This window comes from Ciona intestinalis, chromosome 4 (assembly GCF_000224145.3).
Source record: "Ciona intestinalis chromosome 4, KH, whole genome shotgun sequence".
NCBI lineage: Eukaryota > Metazoa > Chordata > Ascidiacea > Phlebobranchia > Cionidae > Ciona > Ciona intestinalis.
The window spans coordinates 3,748,733-3,772,552 of record NC_020169.2 but is presented as its reverse complement, the minus strand read 5'-3'; the positions used below and the strand labels follow the sequence as shown (position 1 = coordinate 3,772,552).

General features: G+C 36.1%; 4 protein-coding genes across 9 annotated transcripts; 2 read left to right on the top strand and 2 right to left on the bottom strand.

Annotated features, from left to right (window-relative positions):
• Positions 1–109: 109 nt before the first annotated feature.
• Positions 110–6,341, bottom strand: LOC100186230 (leucine-rich repeat-containing protein 69). 3 transcript variants are annotated; one of them, XM_026834055.1, is made up of 9 exons: positions 6,215–6,341; positions 2,790–2,916; positions 2,662–2,734; positions 2,209–2,404; positions 2,004–2,075; positions 1,767–1,868; positions 1,509–1,549; positions 1,309–1,447; positions 110–408 (listed from the first exon to the last, which is right to left on the bottom strand). In XM_026834055.1, exons 1-9 carry the CDS (start codon positions 6,302–6,304, stop codon positions 295–297), a joined length of 954 nt encoding a protein of 317 aa, XP_026689856.1. In that variant the 5' UTR covers positions 6,305–6,341; the 3' UTR covers positions 110–294. The 3 variants fall into 3 exon arrangements, with proteins under 3 accessions (XP_026689856.1, XP_018667143.1, XP_002131901.2); XM_018811598.2 differs by lacking the exon at positions 6,215–6,341 and adding an exon at positions 5,797–5,921; XM_002131865.5 differs by lacking the exon at positions 6,215–6,341 and adding an exon at positions 2,977–3,218.
• Positions 3,290–5,219, top strand: LOC100183853 (6-pyruvoyl tetrahydrobiopterin synthase-like). 2 transcript variants are annotated; one of them, XM_009860029.3, is made up of 5 exons: positions 3,290–3,381; positions 3,557–3,620; positions 3,760–3,873; positions 4,152–4,233; positions 4,306–5,219. In XM_009860029.3, the coding sequence occupies exons 2-5, from the start codon at positions 3,601–3,603 to the stop codon at positions 4,510–4,512; spliced, it is 423 nt and encodes a 140-aa protein (XP_009858331.1). In that variant the 5' UTR covers positions 3,290–3,381; positions 3,557–3,600; the 3' UTR covers positions 4,513–5,219. The 2 variants fall into 2 exon arrangements, with proteins under 2 accessions (XP_009858331.1, XP_026689858.1); XM_026834057.1 differs by lacking the exon at positions 3,290–3,381 and having other exon boundaries at positions 3,430–3,620.
• On the top strand, positions 6,292–11,328 carry LOC101243108 (short transient receptor potential channel 4-like). Its single transcript, XM_026834051.1, has 9 exons — positions 6,292–6,540; positions 6,615–6,824; positions 7,321–7,437; positions 7,498–7,641; positions 8,072–8,233; positions 8,519–8,666; positions 9,005–9,091; positions 9,587–9,767; positions 9,913–11,328. The coding sequence occupies exons 1-9, from the start codon at positions 6,421–6,423 to the stop codon at positions 10,772–10,774; spliced, it is 2,031 nt and encodes a 676-aa protein (XP_026689852.1). The 5' UTR covers positions 6,292–6,420; the 3' UTR covers positions 10,775–11,328.
• LOC100179907 (ATP-sensitive inward rectifier potassium channel 1-like) lies at positions 11,249–23,731 on the bottom strand. Of its 3 annotated transcripts, XM_026834054.1 has the most exons (9): positions 21,964–23,731; positions 20,332–20,441; positions 13,454–14,194; positions 13,043–13,382; positions 12,789–12,981; positions 12,635–12,717; positions 12,420–12,560; positions 12,098–12,239; positions 11,249–11,924 (listed from the first exon to the last, which is right to left on the bottom strand). In XM_026834054.1, the coding sequence occupies exons 3-9, from the start codon at positions 14,009–14,011 to the stop codon at positions 11,711–11,713; spliced, it is 1,671 nt and encodes a 556-aa protein (XP_026689855.1). In that variant the 5' UTR covers positions 14,012–14,194; positions 20,332–20,441; positions 21,964–23,731; the 3' UTR covers positions 11,249–11,710. The 3 variants fall into 3 exon arrangements, with proteins under 3 accessions (XP_026689855.1, XP_002126220.3, XP_018667314.1); XM_002126184.5 differs by lacking the exon at positions 21,964–23,731 and having other exon boundaries at positions 20,332–21,880; XM_018811769.2 differs by lacking the exons at positions 20,332–20,441; positions 21,964–23,731 and having other exon boundaries at positions 13,454–14,410.
• Between the last annotated feature and the right edge of the window lie 89 nt (positions 23,732–23,820).

Sequence of the window (23,820 nt, the reverse complement as noted above, 5' to 3'; positions counted from 1 at the left end):
TAGTCATTTAATACAAATAATTTTATATATTCTTCCCAAACAATGTTTGATAAGTTTGATATTCTACTTTTTTACCTTTTTTAGTTGCAACAACAAAACATCATGTGTAAGAGGCATATTCTTTACTTGCATTATACAAAAGTAAGTAACACAGTAGTGAATCAGTAACTTCTAAGGTGCAAATGAGAAAATGCTATCACAGTAACAGACACAATACAAAAAATTACCAGAGTAAATGAAGAGTAGTGCAAATGGATGTTAACTAAGAAGACACAAAAACTGTTATTTTGTTTGTTATGGAAAAGCAACACCATAAAAGCTGTGTCCTTCTGAATTGAAACATTTATAAGAACAAAGCAATGCCCGGACTGGGATAACTGGGTTGTTACACTTGTTGATTTTAAGATCCTGCAATTATTAATATATTAACAAGAGATCAAAGATCTAATGCGTGAGCACGGTATAAACTAATTAGCATAGTATTAATTAACCCTCATGAAACTTAAGACGTATAAGGATTGAAGATTTGGTAAAGAATATGCATAAATTTGCTTTGTACAACTCCTGTACCGTGTGTCGACTTGTAAAAGTTTGTTTTTGTGAATTTGGATAAACAGTAATCATGCAGTAATTATAGGTAATGTTAGAAATTAATATTATTCATATTGTGGCGGCTGCATAATGATTTTTTGCAAGCGGTAAACTAAAAGAGCGAAGAAAACCGAGAGACGTAGATTTTATACGGAAGATAACTATAGAAAAAAGGCATTAGTCTTCGGCACACACACGCTAATTGTGCGATTTTAAATCTGAAAATTGAGTGTAAAAATTCAAAATATATTTTATGATTTGATTTTAATCGAGAGATTAAAGAATAAATGCTAGAATTAAGAATTGAGATAAGTGCAGAGAAAAACTGTTTAACGAAAAAGGATCTATATGACCACTACCGTGCTCAATAAGATAAACCCAACGTCTGCAGGAAGGATTGTAACTTAGTGTGTGATTGTATTCGTGTGGCTGAACATTAGTTACTACTGAACAAGCAAAGCTGTTGAAGGTTTCGCCCAAGAGCACATACACCCACAATAGTGTAGCATTGAAAAGAGGGGCCTAAGCTTAACCTTGATATTATGTCATAATCTACATATAATGTTCTAATCTACATAAACCACATTTTTTTAAAAGGCACATTATAAAAGTTTAAAAACAGCCTGCATAACAAAATACAGACATACAACAATTTAATGTCCTACAACAATGTTTTCTGCAATAATAAAAACCACCACTGCTGGCAAACAAACAAACCTTTCCGGCTTTGACAAATCTGACACACTCAAGCCAAGTGTTGAGAAAAGCATCTGAACACACAGAACAACGACTGGCTTGTGATAGTAACTCCCTCACTCCTTTGAAGTAACGTATTCTGTGCCTTATATTGGATGACCTAACAATAAAATATATGTCACATTGGATGCAAAATTGATAGAAATAAAGTAAACACGTACTTATCTTTCACTTCTTTCATCACTAAGCGTGCACATAACTCCTGCAAAGATCAATTTGTTTTGGGTTTTAATCATATCCTTTTACAATTACAACATCAATTTGCAAAGAAAGATACAAATTGTAAGACAAAAAGAGCTTCTCTGACAACTTATTATTTTTCTGCCTGGCGTTTCATATATATTCTATATCTTGAACATTCCAACACCTGTTGCAGAGTAATAATTTGACAGAAAAGCCAAGTAACAAAGTTATCGTACTTTAAGTGATAGAATTTCCTCTTCTTGGACTGAGTGAACTGGAACTTCTTCCAAGAGTGGATTAGCTTCACAATACAACTCCTTCAGTGGTATATTATGCATCTGTAAGACATAGTTAAACCTAAATCACCCTTAATTTTCTAGGTAAAGGTATTTGAGAACAGAGGTTAATGATATGTTTGAATATTTTATAAACGTAAAGTATATCACAATTCAACACTATGCTAGTTTACCAACCTCTGTTGGAAATATTCTTAGTTCATTTCCAGCAATATCTAACAAGTGAAGTTTTCTTAACTTTCCCAAACCCTGTAGAATATATTTAAAATACAACAATTAAGATCCAAATTAATAAACTACATACTGCTATATCACAGCAGTATAATACATTTTATTTCATCTTTTTATATGGCCAAAAACTGGGTTAAACGTTTGTATGTACCTCTGGTAATTCCTTGATTTTATTCTGAGATATGTACAGTTTGGATAAGTTTTGTAAGAAACCAATTTCAAGTGGAAGAGATTCCAGTTCATTGTGTGATGCCCGAAGTTCATGAAGCTTTGGTAAGTTGCAGATTTGAGATGGAAAGTTTTGAAGTTGGTTGTTACAGACACTTAACACTTGTAGTGCCTCCAATCTAAAGATACCATTACATAAATATAGAAGTTTCTTAAACATAAGCTTAGTAAAAGAAAAGTTACGATTTTAGTTTATTTTTAAAGCTACAATGTTAATATTTATCCGGCGAACAGGCAGTATTATAACTTATAACTTACATATTGACTAAGCTACATATTGACTAATACTTGAAGTTAAAAAGTGCATTTAAAAAAAGGCAAAAATCATCACAAATCTAAGAAAAATGTTAAACTTTTGAATTTTTGCAATACTAACCTTGATATTTCAGGAGGTAACTCGGTTAATAGATTGTTATTAAGGTTCAAAAAGGTCAGCTGCTGCATGCTACCTGTAGCAAAATATTTTAAACACGTTTCAATAAATACAGCCTACCTCTAACCTACCTAATACATTAGAGTTGAGATTTTTTAATGCATTTCCAAATAGATGAAGTTTGAGTAGTTTCTTTAAATGTTGTAACACAACAGGAATGTCTTCAAAATCGTTATTTCCCAGATTCAACACTTCAAGCTAAAATAATGAAGTGAGACAATGATACAGCTGACAAAATTATTGACCAATAATACATACGTTTTCTAAATTTGATAAGAAAGCTGGTAAGCCTGTTAGTTTGTTGTTTTTGGCTTCCAGTGCTTGAAGGCTTTGCATACGCGTTACTGGCTTTGGAACTTGCAATAATTTTTTACCACTTAGGTTTAAGCTCTTGGGATTTCCCCGAAGCAACCGGACAAGCGGCGCTTCAGTCATTTTTTAATAAACAGCAAAATAAACAGTCATTTGTTACAAAGCATACAAATAAGTTTGTGGTTTCAAAAACGGGAAAGTACCTACTGCGCTTATCCTAGCAACCATAGATACATTAACGAATTGTGGCTGAAGTGTAAGGGTCAATAAAAGATGTTTGGTTAAAACGAGCATTTCTCAATGTGAATAGTTTTAAAGTGGTGCCAAAGATGCGCATTACATATTAATACTGTAAGGTTTTTTACGATATCGTATCTTAGTATATAAACTGGGGCAGTTTAATATTTTTAATATTCTATACGCACCCATTAACCACGTGAGCTGTGACGTATTTTTCTGGTTGTAAACAAAAACATTATCGTTTAACAATATAATTTGTAAACGTTATACTATCTGTTCTATTTAGGTACACATAAAGACTGCAATATTTCGGTTCTTACAAAGGCAATTATGAAGGTTTTTTTGACAAGGTATAACACATAAAGACTATACATACTACAATAATACTATTCAATATTGGTGTATTTGCACTAATGTTATGTTTTATCTTAACATTGTATAATAAAGCTTTATGTTGGACTATAGTCAAAATTACAATTGTTATTTTAGACGATTGACTCTTTGTGCAAGTCACCGTCTTCATGCTCCACAATTAAGTGACGAAGATAATTTACGAATTTATGGGAAGTGTAACCCCCCTAATGGCCACGGACACAATTATGAGTAGGTGCCGATTAAATTTTAGGTGCTAGTAAAGAATCTTCTTTCGATCTCACCCATTTATCCTTAACTACTAGTTTAATCTTTAGCTTCAAAGAATATAAGTGACATTAAAATAAGTCACAACACAGTTAAGTCACAACAATTTTATCCCTAAACACTTTCGCGACAGGTTTTATCATAGCTTTACCTCTTAAGACTAACCCCTAAATAACCAAAATTTTGAAATTTGATTATCATCTCCCTTGTAATAATAATACAGTTATTTATTTATTATCTAGAGTGAAAGTAACAGTTTATGGTGAAGTGGATCCTGTTACAGGAATGGTAATAAATGCAGTTGATTTAAAAGAATATATGCAGGTGTTTATTTTGTGCATTGTGAATAGTCTATTTTATATTCATGACAGTAGTTAATCATATGATAACCATCAGAAAGCAATCATGGAGCCAATGGATCACAAGTGTGTTGATAAAGACATTGATTATTTCAAGGATAAGCCATCAACTGCAGAGAACATTGCAATTTACATTTGGCAACAACTTGAGCCGTATATGAAAAATGAGAAGTGTTCACTTTACAAAGTTCAGTTGTGCGAAACTGAGAATATTGTGACAGAATATATGGGTGAAGAAGGTTAAGGGGGTTAATGGATTATAAAATGCTTTGAACTAAACATAAATAGATAACGAATTTGTTGTACTGTTTGTTTTTAAATAGTGTTGTTGCTTTTTATATTTCTACTTTATGCATCTAGCTCATTGGTTAAATCTCCTGTTTGTTAAAAGATATTGAGTTTGGAACTAACCACTGCCATTCATGTGAACATGTTTGCTTGGGTAAGCTGCTAAGTGGTAATTGCTACAACCCAGTGGTCCTTACAGATTGACCAAATTGTCATCAAAAAAATTATAATATACGATGCCCGCGGATCAGCAGGCATAAGGTGTATAGTGCTAGAATGACTTGATGCTCAGTGGGGATAAAGAAGTTGCATTAATTCATATTAATAGGCCTTTCCAGTTCCAAGGTTTAATTTATGCAGTTTAAATTGGCGAAGTCTTAGAACATGACATGCTTATTAAGCTAACACATAAAAAAATCTATACATACTGAACTTTTGACAATGTTTATAAAAGCAATTATTTTTATTGTTTATGTAATGTGTATATCGTCGGCGTGAAACTCCACTTCCTGTATGAAAACTTAATTCATACCAAAATAGCAATTTTTAAATTATGTTAGCAGCATCCTTGGGATTTGTTTTCTTTTTTTTTGTTTTTTTTTAATGTTGTATGCAATGAAAATTATTAAACTGTGCAATAAATGGTGCTGGTATATTAGTAAATACTGTCTGTACAGTAACAAGAAGGCCCGATTTGGCCATTGGACTGATTTTTATAACACCTGTAGTCTGCATATCCGCAAGATATTGAAACGGCAAGCAACAACAGATAATTCAAAACCATTGCCTCAGAATTAATATTATAAATTTGCTATGTTAAAGTTAAAGAAATCAAAAAGAATACTACTTGGCTATAGTAACAGAATGAATACTTATTACAACTGAAAGTAAAACATTAAAATTATTAAAAACAACCAAGTAGTATATATAATATATTCTATGTAATAGTAAATTGATTGTTTATTCGGAAGGTGAGGTGGGATATGACCTAATGCCTCATTAATTAAAATCTTAATAACACTCTCGGCTGTGCAGAGTTACTTTTACTTCCTTCTGTATAGACCTATATTATTGATTTTTGTTATATCAGCTTCAAAAAATAATTATAAACATCAAAGGTCATAGAATAACTACAGTAAATGTGAAAATTTATTCTTTAGACAAGAAACTATTATAGTATAATCAGTTATTGTAAAAATATCATAGGTGTCAAAGTTGCCAATATATTTCAAAACCTAACCTGTGCATTTATGTACATATAGCAGAGTTATTTACTCAGTGTTAAAACAACATGAAAAAACAGCAGCCATTTTCCTATCGGAGATTTTCTGACCAAAGTTTACCACCAGCAGCATCGACAGGGAACAACAGATTTTCCTCAACAATAAACACTTCTGCTTCCCAAGGGCCAATGAAATTCACGCCACTTGTGCACAAAAATGGGTCAAATTCGGAAACAAAGCCAAGAAAACCCTGTTCTGTATGGAGATCGCCTTCAGCCTATAACTATGAGGGCAAGTAAACCCAAATTTTAAACTTAAGTGGTGGTAAATTGGACTACCGTTAGTATAAGCGTATTTTACACAAACAATACTTTGCAGATGAACTATCAGGAACACAAGAAGAAATCTATAAAAAAGTGGAAGTCAAAGTCTTACATTCTCAAAGGTGTGTGTGTTCTTTTCTAAAATGTATGGGCTATCACATAAACTATATCGTTTTTGTAAACTTTGTATACCAAACAGCATGCAATGCAACTCATTTAATCAAACTGACTTGCAGCTCACAAGAAGTTAATGCTTTCTACCTGAAGTTAGTTTCTGGCGACGCTGTTACGCATGTAAAAGCGTTATTCTCGGTGAACATGAAATTCCCCGACTGTGGCCTTCAGAAGAACTGTGTTGATCAAAATGACTTCTCCGCTCTTCGAGTGGCTATAGAGAAAAACAGCGTAGCGATGTGCCGAGTTTTGTTAAAAGAAAAGGTGGGCGATTTTGTTCCATAATAATGTTATGTGCTTTTACGATTTGTATATTTACTAGCATTCAAGTTTAACAGGTCGACGTCGGAGATTGCCTTTTTCATGCAATACAAAAGAACCAAACTGACATCGTAGAAGTAATATTGAAATATGATCCTTCGACGCAGACCAGAATAAGGCAGAACTCATGCTTTCAACCGGGATTAACCCCAGTTTCAATGGCGGCAGGACAGAATAACTACGACATTTTAAACATTTTACTGGAACATGGCCATCATGACCTAGAGGTTTGCACAAATCGAAACCAGTGTGTATATAGTTTTATACTTTTTGAACCGCCGGTTTAACACTACCTACTGTGCAATGTTTTAATGTCCCGTTTAATGCATTATGTATATATGTTTAGACTGTATATCGGTTTGGTGTTGGAATGGTAGTGCGAGAGAAGATGGAACACCTTTTCATTTTATTTTCTAGTCCCAATCTGTGGTAAACAAATAACGTTTAAAGAATTATATAGCTGCTTCTTACAACTTTCATAAACGGTCGTGAACTGTATAAAAAACCTAAAACTTTATTTAGATATTATGATGCCCCGTCTTTCCCCACCCTACCATTCCAACACCAAATATGTATAGCGTTCCGTTTTGATGAGCAAACCATTGCTCTTTGTTTCCGGTTATAGTTGTTATAAACAATATACAGCACGGTGTTTCAACGTAGCATTTCCTCTTATGGTGAAGGATTAAAAACATGTCATTAACGAGCGTCAACCTACTGCAGAAAGAAACTGCTGAAGACACTTTTGAGATTGATAGCAGCTCGTGGGAGTGTGCGAATATTCGACGACTATTGTTTAAAGCGAGGTCCAGTCCCGCCTATATAACAACTATGTGCGAGGTTTTAACCTTTATTATGCCCTGTACTGCTATCCGAATGTTAAATTACTTTGAATATTAGCGAAACGAAGTTGATCCGATGAATTTCTGCATGCGACTTGTGCGATCTATTCGAGAAAATGCAGCTGTGGAATACGAATACAGTCAATTTTACGATAACCTTCAATCCCAGATTGAAGATTTTCTTTGTTCGTTACTTAATCAGGTTTTTATTTATTAACAACAATTTGTTCATATAAGTACATATGGTCCTGGAACGCACAGATAAAACCATATACATATGACGCTACAATGCTGCTGCCGTATATATGGTAGGATGGGGGAAGATAGGACACCTTTTCGATCTATTTTCTCGTCCCGTTTGGTAGTAAACAAAGAACATTCAAAGAATTACAAAACCGTATCCCCACGACTCTCATACACCGTTGTTTATTGTTTAAAACACGATCAGGATGTTTGGATATTATGTGCCAACGGTGTCCCGTCTTACCCCACCCTACTCTATGTTGGTATAACACTTCCCAATTTTGGAGGGCACGGCACTGAACTGCAATTGCTCTAATCTCTTTTTACCTGTAATTAAATAACTAGATACACGTTTAAAGCTTTGTATATGCTACCGTTGCTGTTTATAGATTCGGTCATCAGAAGAGCTCTCTCGTTTGTTTAAGTATTCAAGAATCGAAAAACAACGATCTGCAAAACTCGGACCACGCAGAAATGAAGTTAGTTTGGATTTTCTGGAAATTGCGGCTAAAGGAAACCTAAAGAAAGTTGTTACGCACCAAAATTGCCAGGTCAGACAGAGTTTAACAACGTGGTTTGTGATAGCTTTGTCAAAGTATATAGTAGGGTGGGGGAAGATGGGACATCATTTTATTCTATTTACTCGTCCCATTTGGAAGTAAACACAAAACATTCAAAGAATTGTAAAACTCTCATAGACCCTATAGTTAATTGTTTAAAACACGATCAGGTTATTTGGATATATGTGCCTATGGAGCCCTTTCTTCTCTCACCCTACCATATTTTTAATCTATTAAAACCTAAATATTCCAAAAATGCCTCGGCCAATTTTTCAGTTGGCATTATCTCACATGAAAGTTCGCAACACACCTTCCCTGGGGGAAACAAACCTGGGGCACGTGGAATGTTTATGTGTGTTGATTGGGTTGCTTTTCCCTATTTTGAGCCTCTTCTACATCGTTGCACCGAAGAGTAAAATTGGAAGTAAGTACAATATATACTATTTTTAAAATATCTTAACGAGACTTTAGTAAAAGCTAATATTAGCCTTTTGCACTGTTACGCTATAAAGCGGGTTGGATTATTTTTATTTGTGCTCGAGGGGCCAAGTAATTATAACAGTCGTTAAACGGGTATCTTATTTTTATACACGGTTGCCAAGTAAGCGACAGTCTCGTGTCCGTTGACGAACTGCCACGTATATGTAGTTTTGTACATAATATTTTTTAGGATTTTTCTTTTTTTTTAATTTATGGCTGACAACTTAGACAGCTGTCATTTTAAATATTATTTGTATTCTGAAGCTTGTGTTTATTTTACAGGATTCACAACCCAGCCGATTGTTGCCTTCCACAGCAACTTAATGTCGCAAATTGCATTTGTAGCACTTGCGTGTGCTCGAACAATAGGTAGAGTGGATTTTAATTTTTAGTATAGGGGGGTTGGGGGGGATGAACACGTTTTCATTCTATTTTTACGTCCCATTTGGTAGTAAAAAAGAGCACTCAAAGAATTTTAAAACGGTATTTTCACGACTCCCATAGACCTTTGTTAATTGTTTAAAACACGATCAGAAGATTTGGATATTATAGCCTATGTGCTAAAGGTGTCCCGTCTTCCCCCACCATACCTAATTTCACAACCACAGCATAAAATACTTCTGCGGCTTGTGTATAGGTGCTTTCTAAAATTACCTGGGCGATTTGTAGTTATTCTTAATTGACATTAAACATATAATTTATCAATATGTACAAACGTCATAGTTAAAAAACCGCATAGGAATTCACGCGGTTGCATGCTGAAACTAAATAAACATAGCCTCCCCATTTCGTTAATATGTACTGCAATGTATGTAAGCTACATATATGCACTTAAATTATGTTTAACATTGCTTGTACTGATAGAGGTGGACAGTGATGAATCTATCAACTATTGGATTACGATTTGGGTATTCGGCATACTGGTGCAACAAATTCAAGCGTGTATTAACAGTGGTATACGAAGCCACTTTTCTGACGTTTGGAGCGATGTCGACCTGGTTGGGGTTCTCTTATACTTACTGGCAGAGGCAATCAAGGATTACAGGTCTGTATAACTTGAACTATTTCTAAATCAATTTAATTTGTTTTAAAGTTATGTGCATTTTAAAGTTTACTATGGTAAAAGAATGTGTTTAACTTTAATTCCGCGGTGTATAAAGCTTGGTAATAATAGTCAGATTTCTTTCCAGTTTGTACGTAGATGGTGATATGGGAAGATATAAGGATACGGTAATCGGATTGGAGGCTCTTTCCCTTAATCTATTTCTCTTAAAATGTCTTGGAATGTTGAAGAGCAACCGCTGGGTGGGGCCGGTGTTGGCTTCCATGGGCCGAATGTTTGGAGATTTGCTGATCATGTTCACGGGTGTTTTGTTTTGGGTCGTTTTATCATTTTCTGTTGGTTTTGCCCAACTATTCCAACAGTCCTGTAAAATCGAAGCCTCGCATATTTGCGATCCAAATAAGTTTAAAACCTTTCCAGAGTCGATACTCACTCTTGGAAAGGTCATTTTCCAGCAAGCTGACGCGCCAGAGAGCATAGAGACCCTTCCATCACATACGTCGAGGGTATTCGCATGGGTGATTCTCTATGCGTTTAACCTTATTGTGATGTTGATCTTGTGGAACATGCTGATCGCCATGATGACAAAATCCTACGAAGAAACTAGCGAGAATGAAGAACTGGAGTGGAAGTTTTATCGGACAGAGCTCTGGATTCGTTTTATCCGACGAGAGTTTATCCGCCCGCCTCCGATGAACCTTATTCCGCACCCATACTTGATCCGGAAGTACCTGCGCATCTTGTGGCGATGGCTGTTATCTCGACAGATTAAAGAGGGAGATCGAAACGTCGCGGGGACTATTATTACTATGGAAAAAAGAAGGCATGCTGCAAGATACGACGCAAAGTACATTGAAAAACTTCATAACATGATACTCCAACGTGCAAGTGTTCAGGTTCTCTGCAATCTAATATGGCGATACAAGAATCGTGAACTCGTGGGAAAACCTGGACAACCAACATCACATGCTAGAGTTCCTGATTTTTAACTAACTACCTGTAAAAAAACAATAACTGGAATATAAATATGGGCGTATTTCTACACATGTATGTTGTATTGCGTGTTTACTACACTGTATAATATTGTATATATATATATATATATCTACCTAAAGCTAGATCGTAACATTAGTCCCATTACTAGCAGCATCTGATACGTTTCTTGGTATATAGTAGAATGGGGGAAGACGGGACACCTTTAGTACACCAATATCCAAATTGTTTACTACCAAATGGGACACGAAATAGTACCAAAAGGTGTCCCATCTTCCCCCACCCTGGAATATAATCATATAATGTAAATAATTGTACTTACCCTATTACAGTCACTCTTTTAACAGCGAAGCTATATTTAACCTTTATGTATCATCATTAATGACGCCATTTCTATTCATTGAACACTCTCCATCTTAAACGGATGTGACGTGTTAATAGAGAAGTTCATTCATGTACGCTGTGATGCGTTAATTAAATCAATGAATGTATTAACCGAAAATATTGCGCAACAGTGTAAGTGATAAATTAAACAACGCGCGTTATAATATATGTATATGAAGCCTTTGCGAGATAAAATAATTATTAAGGAGCGAGCGCCACTAAGCCAAATGCATAGTTTAAATTACTAATATGAATATTGGCTATAAGAACAAAGAGTATCATGAACCAATTGAATTTCATGGGACCGCTGTGACAGAATAGGTTGCTCGATTATAGACTTATAAACAAGATGAAACGAATTACAAGTTAAACTCATTACCACAACCAAAGCACTTATGCATAAATATAAACATCATCGAATTACAAGTAACACTGCGATTGGAAACACCTGGAACTCGTGAACGGCTAAAAATATTAGCAAAGCGGAAAAGGCACGAATAGGATATTGTATCGTAAAAAGAAAACGGCCTGAAAACCATCCGCGGCAACTAGACAGCTGAAAAAACTTCGTCACTGACTGATATTATGTCTTCTTCTGTCTCTTCGATTAATGACGTCACAACAGAGCGGCCGTTTAGCGTCGAATCGTTCGTGACGTCATAATTACGCAGTGAAATGGGTTCGGGGACTGTATCATGAAAGCGTTTGAAATTCACTTCATATTGAGACTTCGCATAATTTTTCGACAAAATAGGCGCGAATCTGCAAGCAAAAAAGATTTTTTTTATTTACATTTTCAACACTACGACTTATTACTTTGGGACCTTGATTTAATGGTTAATATTTTTCCAAAGATTTGTACCGTGTTATCACACATTTTTATAGCGATGTAAGTAAAAAAATTATGCTGGTCACACTTTGGGTTATACACACACCTGTGCCCGTAATCTATCTCTGAACTGAGGTAAGAGGTTTGGGCGTGCATTGTCATTCCTGTCGATTCTAATGTTCCAGTTAAGATGAACACGATCTCGAATCGATTCTGCTTGGAACGATGGTACATGTCCGACGGTATACCTTTAGTTTAAGATAAACGTTTAAAATGTGGAACCTTACTTATATATGCAGATAGTTCAGGTAAAATATGCTATCGTCCACGCGTAACAATGTTTATTAGGGGTTAATAATAACCGATGCGTATAACGTTTTGTAAGTTGAAGTAAGCTATACTTGTTATAAATTATAGAAGACATTTACCAAAAAGCGGGCTGTTTTTTTCAATAATATGGCAGTATTCAACAGGCGCTGTCAGGAGTGTGGTAGCGTTATTTTGAAACGCCAAGTCTCGCTGTTCCAACATTAGTTGATAACCGGAATGTTTCTCATTTGCTCCAACACCTATACATAAAAAGATCTGATAAAGAATGTAGGCGACTTTATTTTAGGTTTTGGTTAAACCTACTACCACATACCTGTCAAGTTGATTAGTTTTGCTCTAACGGAAACATTGAGTAGCAAGCTTTTCCGCAAATTGGCAACTCTTACCAAAAGACACCTGCAACAATGTTTGTTTAGTATTTTATAACGTTTATGGTAACTTAATACAAACGAAAAAAATATACTGACCTTTTACCGTCTCGTTTACAAATCACAGCATTTTGAGAAAACAGTGTTGTCCTCGATCTTGCGGAAGGGCTGGCCAACCTTGCGTAGCACATTCCGATCACCCACGTATCAAATATTGCGGAAACGATGCATTGAATTGTAAGACAAGCAACCGCAATTGGGCAAGTGGTTGTCATTCCCCGAAGACCGTAACCTACATCAATTGGCAGATGACAGTTATTTTGTAATGAACCTCATAGGCTTAATATACAAACCTATAGTTGTTTCTGATTCCATTGAAAATAGAAACGCGGAGAGAAGGTCATAAACTTCGAAAACACATGGTGTTTCGCTGCCTGTAGAGGTCGCTGTGGTAGCTGTTGCGTTGGAAAACGTGGGATGTGAACTTGCTTCGTGTACAGTTACTGTTGGCCCAAATATCTTCTCATAATCATTGTTCGCGACGGCAAATACCCAATACAGGATCCCAAAAATAATCCAATGCCCAACATAGACGGTCATAGTTATGAATAGGATCCAAGACCAGCTTGAGTCTAATAATGTTGTAAAGATATCACTGGAAAACCGAGAAAATACGTTCAGTCTTCCCATCCCCTGTAAATTATTTAACAAAGCGTCAAAACAAAGTTTAGAAGCATAAAACCTTATGGTTTGGAGGCAATTACCTTTGTTTTAATGTGCACGTTTGTTGTACCATTCTTCTGTATTAAACGTTGATTGTAAACATATTTTTTTGCTGCCCAGTTTCGTTTCTTATTATTATCCCCACTAGAGCGGGCTCGTATAGATGTTAACTGAACGCTATGGTTCCGCCATGGATTGCGTCTCACTTCTCCATCCTTCAGCCCCATATAAGGTGAAGTGCCGGACCGTGTTCGTTTCACCCTTCGTCGGTTTAGTTGCCCGTTCCCCATTTTAAACTCCCCTCCTTTATTATCATCAGATGATTTACCACCGCTGTACTTAATGTTGTTGTTGCTGTTCGAATTCAGGCAGCTCTCGTTTGACCTCTGGCGGACAAATCTTAATTTCCTGCGGCCGACTAGTGGTTCCTCATCCGCTTCGTCATCGGTTGACGCATAAGTTGACTCGTGTCCTGCTCGTTGTTGCTTTGAAAATTCACCTTCGGCTTTGTCGCTTAAAGTCACAAGCGACTCGTCTCTCGACGAAGTAGTTGTTCTTCTAGAAAGTTCGGAAAATGAGACAGCGGCATTGTTGTCCATGCTTTTTGGCCGCGATATGATCACGTCTTCGTTATGAGAAAACGTGCCTTGTTCATAATTTGAGCTGCTGGCTTTGCAAAGTAAACTTCGTTGTTTCGTTTACTGGTGTAGTTTTCTGTTCCTTCGTTATTGTTCGGATCGCAACTTGCGTCACTGTCAAGACAATCCGAGTCCGAGTCGTCGCTGTCGATAAATTGAATGTTCAGATTACTTTCATCCAACATCACTACATCACTATCTGTGCTATAATCAGCCATCATGCCCTACTATAAAACCGTAAAAGTTAAAGTATCATAGTTAACAGGAGCTGGACAGGGATATATCGAAATTCCACTATGAACCACTGTAAACTGATCCATACACAACATATAACACATTTGCACCGGACCCAAGTTGTAAAATTATTAAACGCACTCTTTAAAGTTTAAGTACCTTGACCTTGCCTGATTTTCTTACACGTAAATACGCTCGGACGTTCGATCAAATACAAATATAAAAAGCCTGCGGGGTATTGAGTTCTAGGCTATAAACGTGACGTCACATACGTGACTGCGGCACTTGAATTCACATGTTACAGTTTGTTGTTTAGCTTTCTGTTGGCTACATTTCCACAGTCGCATGCACACTCGTCATTAATAAAAGGTAAATGAAATAACAAGAAACGGTCACATTTAGGTGTAAACGTTTCATTTTACATGTTTTTTCTGTTATTGTTCGACAGACCAAGTTAACGTATCTGAAGTTATACATGCTCCGTCCTACCGTCCATCTATTGTACTTTATATATGTACATATAACTCATGTAAATCTTATAAGCCGGAATATGCATGTTAAGTATGCGCGCATATGTTTGAGCTGTATACAGTATACACATCAAGCTTATTATGGAGCAAACATTGAAATTGTTTGTGGTGTAATCTTATTCGTCATTAACCAACAAATCTGCTGACGTAATACTTTACGTAATTTTCCGCTTAATCCTGTGTATCCATAGCGGACTACATTCCGTTGTTGTGACTATAAACACAACTTTACAATTATAAGCTGTACTGGCATGAGCTACAACTGCATTGATAAAGCATAGATATACCAATATACATTCATTTAAATATTCTCCCATTTCTCATAATCAAAAACCTCGCAAGTTTGCTACGAACCACGCTGGTTACACGCAATCTATACCGTTAGCTTCACTACTAGTGCGTGTGCATAAAAAGCAGCCGCATATAACTGTACCGATTCTGAACGACTTCCTTTTCGTTATATATCCTCTTCCTGGTGTATGGTTTCAAAATGATTGAATGATACATCTTGTTCTGTTTAGTGTTACTCTTTGCGATTATACAGAAAATAAAATTACTAAAACACCCGTTACCAATTAACGAACACAAACAAATACTGAACTATTTCAAACAATTTAAAAATTCAACGGTTTTTGTCAATTTTTCCCGTCCGTTATACAGATATACTTTTAATAACGTTTCTTAGTACTAGTAGCGTCCTATTTACGCTACGTAGCGTTCTATTTATAACACGAAAGTGTCATTAAGTTTTCCACAATCCCTGAAAGTTTCGACAGTATCTATTTATGGTAGACACCGCATAATATCGGATAATGTTATTTTAATGCTGATGGATAATTCGAATAGATTTCTGCGCTACTTTTTATCGGATTTATAACTTCACTCTGGATTAAAATTTTCCAATTTAAAAACGGAAACAACGTTCATGTTTAAACGCCGTAAAGGCAGTTATATATAAATGTTTTAATGTTATCAGTATTACGTTAAACATAGTATGAAATGACATGATTGAAGACGATGCATACATTCTCACTATGCCAGAACTACTAAACTCTATTATCGCTACAGCAATGCATTTTAAACAGCATAGCTGCAAATAAAAAGTCGAAATTATCCGTAAAAAGTATTTTTTAGCGTAATTTTCTAAGCCTAGCTTACAGAACCACAAACATTGTCGGTGCTTATCCCATACATGGAAAAGGTGTAACTGATTATGTTCTGACCTATTTTCGCAACACCTTTCTTTTAACGTGGTTTCTCCTTTTTATCAATCATATAGATATACCTTAGCCTTTCGTAAACGAACGACTTAATTTAGAAGACATGTAATCTAAGCTTGTGCTACCACATCCAGAGTATATACAAGTCACTGGGAGATTTCAAAGAAGCACGAATTCCGGCTTAATTCCGCAACATGGTTCGGCGGAATGATTGCGGTTATGTTTGGCTTATTCGACATTCACAACACACGACCTCCTAACCGCGACGACGAAAAAACTTAAAACTTTAAATCGCAATTAGTGGTAAAATTAAACGGTGCGCAGCAGTTAACCACAACAGATTATGTAAGAAAATTACGTTTACGCAAATTTAATTATAACAGCTTCTGTAATTATCAGATTATAAAGCAGAGATATCGTCAGACTCATTTATTATTTACGTTTTTGCACATTTTTATGGCAATTTGTTTGCTGTCACATCAGCCAAACTTTAGCTTCAACACAAATGTTAAGCCACAGAATACCAACAAAACTGGGCAAAAAAAAAACAGTTTTAATAAAATTGTGCCACTGATCATTAAACGTTCAATGCTAACTGTTGGTTCCTAAATTCCTGTTAAAATCGCGCTGACCTTTACAATATTGACCAAGGACGCAAAAGCTGCACACTTCAGTAGTCCGCCTTTTTCTTACGTTTCTTACAACGGTTCATGAACTCTCCCAATCTAACACCCATGCAACACTGAACGTGATTAGCGGAACTGAGCATCAGAGATGAGCCACCGTTAATCTATAGGTTAATCCAAGAACGGATGTCACCTACGTAACTTTGACATGCGACGTCTTCCATGTATATACACCGTGCTTATTGCGGTCAAGATTCATCTTCTCATCGGATATTGGTTTTAACACGCGCCTCTTTGACCTTATGCTGACACACGCTTTAGGCGGCCTGTAATCTCGATCATCACGTTATCAGAACTACAATCTTCTGGGGAATTATTTGTGCTATTTCTGAATTAAGTTCGGTTTATATACAATATATAATTTTGTGCCAAACCAATGTCCGCTTTGATTTACTGAAACGAAGATGCAAAACAAACTGCACACACCTTGCTTCTGCTGCTAACGAACATTGCAACCACAGAATATCAATCAACAATTACAAAAAAATCCAACTAGTTTTGATATATAGTAATGTAGGGAAAGATGGGCCGCCCTTTCATTCTATTTCTCGTCCCATTTGGTATAGTAAACGAAAAAAATTAAAGAATTATAAAACCATATCCGCGACTTTCATAAACCGTTGTTAATTGTTTTGAACATGAACAAGATATTTTGATATTAAGTGCCAAAGGTGTCCCGTCTCCCCCACCCAACTATATTATTGTATTGCGACACTATGTGTATACGCATAACCCGGACATCTGTATATGCAAGCCACAAGTATTCCCATAAAATTTAATATGAAAAATTGATCAAATGAACACCTATGCTGTTTGCGAATAAGAGTTATAACTACTGTAGCTACCAAATGATTTATGACAGGTAAATAAGAATGTGTACACATCGGAGTTGTATGTTTGCACTGCGTCGTAAATAAGAAGATTTTTCTCTACTTTCTTGCTGAGTAAGCGAATATTGTGAGATCTATTATTTGGCTAAAAATTCAAAGACGATCAGTACCTGAAAATACCTCGATTATACGTTTTTTTTTTAAAAAGTTACTAAATTTGAACAGACAGAATCAAGTAGCAAATCACCTATTATTGTGGTTTATATCTGAGTTACAGAAACCTCTACTTTCCAAGGTATGAACGATTTAAGTACCCTTATACTTACTCACACACCCGCATATTACACTATTACGCGCAGAAAGGCCTCTGAATGACGTCAATTGTGTTGAAATTCCAGGTTGTTGTTTTCAACTTTAACATTAATCATTAACTATCACTTCTGCCCGAACTTTACCCAAAGAGAAATTAAAATTAAGTGCAACAACCCCAAGTAAGTATCATAATCAGCACACAAATCTACTGGGGTAAGTTCACTGGTAACTCCACCTAACGTACGATGACATTGAATTTAAACATAAAGAATCGGACCTTTGCCCTTGGTCAAAATGACGGTGCGCTTTTTCTATTATTTATTGAACAAAAAAATATTCTATTATTTATTGAACACAGCAGTTTACATAATGACATAAATCATTTGTTAAAATTACACAAAGTTCTTAATCGGTAAAATACTTTGTTCCAACTGACTCACTACCATATTGAAACTGCATAATTAAAATGACATCTTCTATTACATTAGTTATCCGCCCACTAATTAAAACTGCACTAAAAACGTCTGTAAGTAGCGATGACTTGATTATAGGTAAATTATAATATATGCGCGCTGTCCATATAAATACCTCATACACTGCTTGTGTATAATACAGGTGACATACATAACCGAAACAATTAAATGTTAAGAATCCAGTGTTTTATTTTACGACTAACGACCCACAGTGGGAACTGCCAAGTGTTGATTGGTTTTCACACGGTTTCAGATGTTTATTACTCCATTTCAATATAGAAGCACTTACTATTCACCACATTATATTATTCACGTTTATATTTAGTGTCTCCACTTTAAATTCTTCACTGCGTAGTTACGGAACTATGCTATAGTTCTAAATGCGAAGTATGAGCTAGTGTGCTGTCAATCCATTGTTAGAAGCGAGTTATACCTCACGTATATATGCCATGCGAGCTATATAGGCTACATATACCGTCTGCAAGTAAGTATAAGGTATAATCCCGTGCCATTTCAATGTATGTATAATTTAGTATCGAAAATAAAGAAGAATAAATCGTGCACAGCTTATGAGCGCTCCTGTGTGTCCCCATCGCGTATCGTTCGACCTTCGGTGTATTGACCTTGTTTGTTTGCACCAATATACTCACGCCAGACCATGACATAACTTTTATTTGTCTCTACGATTACCGGGGGAAGATCAAGAAAAATGGACGGACACGAAAGGGCTTTAACGAAATGATATTTGATAAAACGTACCTAACGACTGCGCATTTCCACCCACAATAATCGCTTCCTTTCTGCTGTATTATTTTATACTATGGACAAAGTATATGCCGACGATCTCAGACAGTCCTTTTAAGGTCTTTGTAAAAATCGTTTTTTTTTTAAATGCCCAAGTCTCGAGTTATAACAGCGTTTATGTAAGATATATATCGGGAAAAACAGAATCTGCACAAAAACAACATCTAAACCTGGCTAAATGCAGACTACGTACACACCAACATGAATATTTATTTAGGTAGTGCATTCTTATCTTCTCGATCCAATATATACCTCCAGCGTGAATAATGTATGGGTTATTAAGTAATCATCATTTCTCATTTTAAAGATTCCTTTAGATAGCTTAAAGGCGCGCAAACTAATTCTGTCTCTATTTAACGTGTTAGTCTTATTAGCAATTCAGTCAAGGATTTTACGTGAGCCACCTTTGGCGATTATCTGTTATCTCTATAGGGAAATCACTACGGTGAGTTATACGAGTGTTCTTGACCTTGTCGGTTCCTAACATGTGCTAATAAAGTGTTCGAAATATATCTGCTAACTACATCTTTAGTAAACCAAACACAAAACTTATAATAACACACAAGCAAACAAACGAAGCTGTCCAAACAATACGGGTTAGATTCGCTATAAATACAGAACATTGTTTCCTAACGGAACTCAATCGATTAAAAAGTTCGGTATCTAATTACATGAGGTGTAATGATTAATTCCGGCTAATCAGAAAAAGTACTTTCCCAATGGTCCTACGTTGTCCTTAAGTCAATATTAAATGTCCTTAACATTTTATCTTTCGCAAATACACTTTCACGTACCTTAGAGCTCATCAATCAAATTCGCTAAGCAGGGCGCTTATGGACATATAACCTATATAATATGCCCTACAGTTCAGCATGACGCACTAAGAATGTGTTACAAGTAGGAGGGTATGCAAACTTACAGATTGGGTACCCCGTCGGTAATGATGCGACTTTGTATACGGGTATAATAGTATGGGGTAAGATGGGATACCGTTGGCATTTATGTATAGCATATTTCTTCGTTGTTTTTTTACAATTTACAACGCATTTTTAGAGTCACGAGAATATACGTTTATATATTTTTGTATTTTTTCTACTAAATTGGAAGGAAATAATAGTATTACATGTCTCATCTTGCCCCAACCTACTATACATGCAGTTTTTATATTGCAAATGAAACTAAAACCGCTTACCTTATAGAAATACAATGCTCTTATTCTGTGGTTTATTATGCCGTAATTCCGAAATTGTTGTTTTGCAGTTCCTTTTATGGTCACTCTCTTATTTACCAATGTTTGGAATACTGTTGAAAACAGAGATTGATGTTAAATTTAATAAACAAGTGTAAGCGTATGAAATTCGAAATAAAAGTGCAAAATATGAAACAGTCTATACTTGTATTCTTTAACAGAAAACGCCACTTTGTATCATCTGTACGAAACAAAAATAAGCAGAAGGTTTGGCACGGACAAAAGTTTAAATATAGATATGTGTGTGGTATAGACGCAGTTATGTTGGCGAACGAATAGTGATTTTGTTATGACAGGGCCTCCCATCAGCATGACTGCGTTTGGGCATCATATACAAACTACCGGCTGTGCAAACGTCAACGAATAGCCCACTTACAACAGCACTTATGTTTCACAGTGTTTTTCCTTTTCTTTACGCTACGGAATGTACGAGTAGCAGAAAAATCTTTAAAAGCATAAACAGGCGGTTTAGTGTTGATAGACTCAAAGCGACGGTTTTAGGAAGTACGTATCGATTTTCTTTAGTTCTCTTCCGCACTTTATGACAATCATATTAGAGGGCGATCTATACAGGAATTTTATAACATTACTGTTGCGGCATCGGTGGTTGCACGGGTTATGGCCACAACTGATGCGTATCCACTGGGCTTCTCTCTTGTCGCATACCAATGAACTTTGGAATATTTTATTTTTCGCAGTGAAAACAGGGTGCCGAAATATAATGTTTGCGTTTAAGGAAAAAAACGTGCAGTTTCAAGTTTCCGGGTGGTTGAAATGACGTCATGACGTCGTTTCCATTTGAAACGTAAAAAGCTTGTCGGGGTAAACCCATTTTTCAGGAATTTTGAATTATATAATGACGTTGTTTTGAAACGGTGCAAACTTTTCTATATTTGTTTTAGTTCCAGGTGCTTGCTTCGAAAAAGCAAAAAAACATCGACTCGCCGAATTGCGTGTGAAAATTTTACTGTTTTATCTTTTTCTAGATGTCTATAATAATAAATTTTATTAAACTGTTGGCCCTTCGACCAATATAGAGCTGGGTCAATTTTTTGTTACTCCCCAATGTCAAGGTTGCCCGGTAACCAAGTTTGCGTCAAATATAGGTCGTTATGTATGGTCTCTAGAGAACGTGCGTCTAAATACAGCTCGTCATCTTCACAAGATATAGCTTCTGTAATTGAATAATGTTCCGCCTCCTTACGCGCCAAATCGAAAGTTCGAATCACATTGCTCCTATTCATTTATAAACCCGAATCCCACAGGCACTAAGTTATCCGCGGTAAATACGAAGCCACGCATTATCTATCTATATATAAATCCTCACTTCCGTTAGAACTGCGTTTGAACTAAATCAAATTGCGCTGACGTCTAGATTAACGCTTTAATCCGCTACGACGTCTACGCACGTACGCAGTGTTAGCTTGTATTTGCGGCTCAGCTACATCAGCAATTTCTCAGTTAACTCTTACAGTTAGACTTTATTTTTTAAAATTCGATATCGGGTATACGTGACGTAGATAAAATACAAAATAACTTTAATATCTAGACTCACAACAAACATATACTCTGTACCTTAAAATCTAACATAGCTTTCTAATCATATATTTTGCAGACGTCTGACGTAGAACGCGTAAACGCAGTCTATACGTACGAAGCCCACAAAATTGCTCCTGCGGCACCTGCGGACAGCACTAAACAATGAATTTTAATTCGTTCTACGCGTGTGCCACTCTAAGCATAATAAATCCGGAACACAATGACAAACCACTATGTTTAGATTGCAGGTACGCATTTACAACAACTACAGTAACACTGACGCACTTCGCGTTTGTTACAATTTACGGTGATCTGACTTTAAATAGCTATTTCCTTTTTTGCGTCATAACCGCTCTGTACTTAGCAAAATTCCAGGCAATAGTTCAGGTATATCCACCTAACAAATACCATTTTCTGTTATTATACATTGATACCAATATTGAAAATTTGGAACCGCTCGAACAGCACAGCAGAGGTTTTAAACGCGAGTGGTTTTGTTTGGAAAAAAAATAGAAGGAATGAAAAAAGTTTCTGCAGAAGGTCATTACTTAAAGACAGTTTTACAAATGTTTCTTTGTTTGCAATGATTTATCTCCACCTTTCCACCTGCGCAGCTGCCTGTCATCGGTTTGTCAAAACATGGGTTGGTTTAGGTATAATCAAACTTAAACAACTTGTGTGGTTTACATGGTGCTCTATTACGTGACTTTCGCAGGCACGACTTGTTATCTGCAAACGATGATCTTTTTGCTAATCCAAGAGGAACAGGATAAACACTAAACATTGTCCCCCGAATACTCAAAGTTATCTACTCGATTTAATAATACCCTGCCGGCAGGTGTTGTTATCTTTAGCACAAGTGTAAGCAAGTGCCTGTTCTAACGGAGCATCACAGGCGTAAACTTCCGCATAACCCAGCTAAGCTAAGTATTGCGGCAGAAATCGTGGCTGATAAAATCTATTACTTCCTTTTCAATCACGATGCCGGGTATCAACATATCAAAACTTGAGTGACTTTTTATGTTGATCGTAGATAGCCTTAATTACCTCAATCAAGCTCTTAGTTTGCGTTAGCCAGATTTAAAACGTCTTATCAGTATTATATATCTCTGCCTATAAGTTAGTCCCACACGGTTAATACCTACAAACAATGCTATATTTTGTTGTAACTCACTCGTTTCTAGACAGATATAAAGCAAGGAATTAGTTTAACATTCCAAATACAAAAGGCGCATGGTGTATAAACGTGTTATAAATAGACTGTATACTATTTAAAACCTCAAAATGACACAACAACCAGTAATGTTTATAACGACCACATCTTAATTTACAGCGAAATGGTTTGTGATCATAATCTGCATGTTCTAAACATCCGTATCCGAATTATGCTCGTTAAAGCATATGGGGTTGCAACTGCCAAGCATGCGTCTAAAGCTAACCAAATCCCAAAACAGCTGTACACCGCACTAATGCACATGTCCAAATGCGCTACATATGATTTTAACAAGCGGTAGCATGCTGACTGTTAAAAAATCACGAAAAACAACCAGGTTTTCGCAAAACAAACGGTTCAGTATTACGTCACCACAGGGATGGTCAGAAATCTTGGCCGCTATGAACAATTGACCGCATTGTGTCGTCAACAGATCTTTGGCGGTTTACACACGGCTGAGCATTCAGGTGAAGCAAGATAGACGTTGCGTGATTTTCTTTCAAGTGCAGACCAGTAACAGTGTACGTAAGCTAAAAGAATGCGGTGCAACTGCACATCTGAAAGGCGCGCTGCAAACGCATATAGAGATAATTGCAGGTTTCGCAAAAAGCAAAGCACGAAACTGAGCGAGCAATTACTCGAGATACACAAAAACTCTTGTGAACGTACACCCACACGCA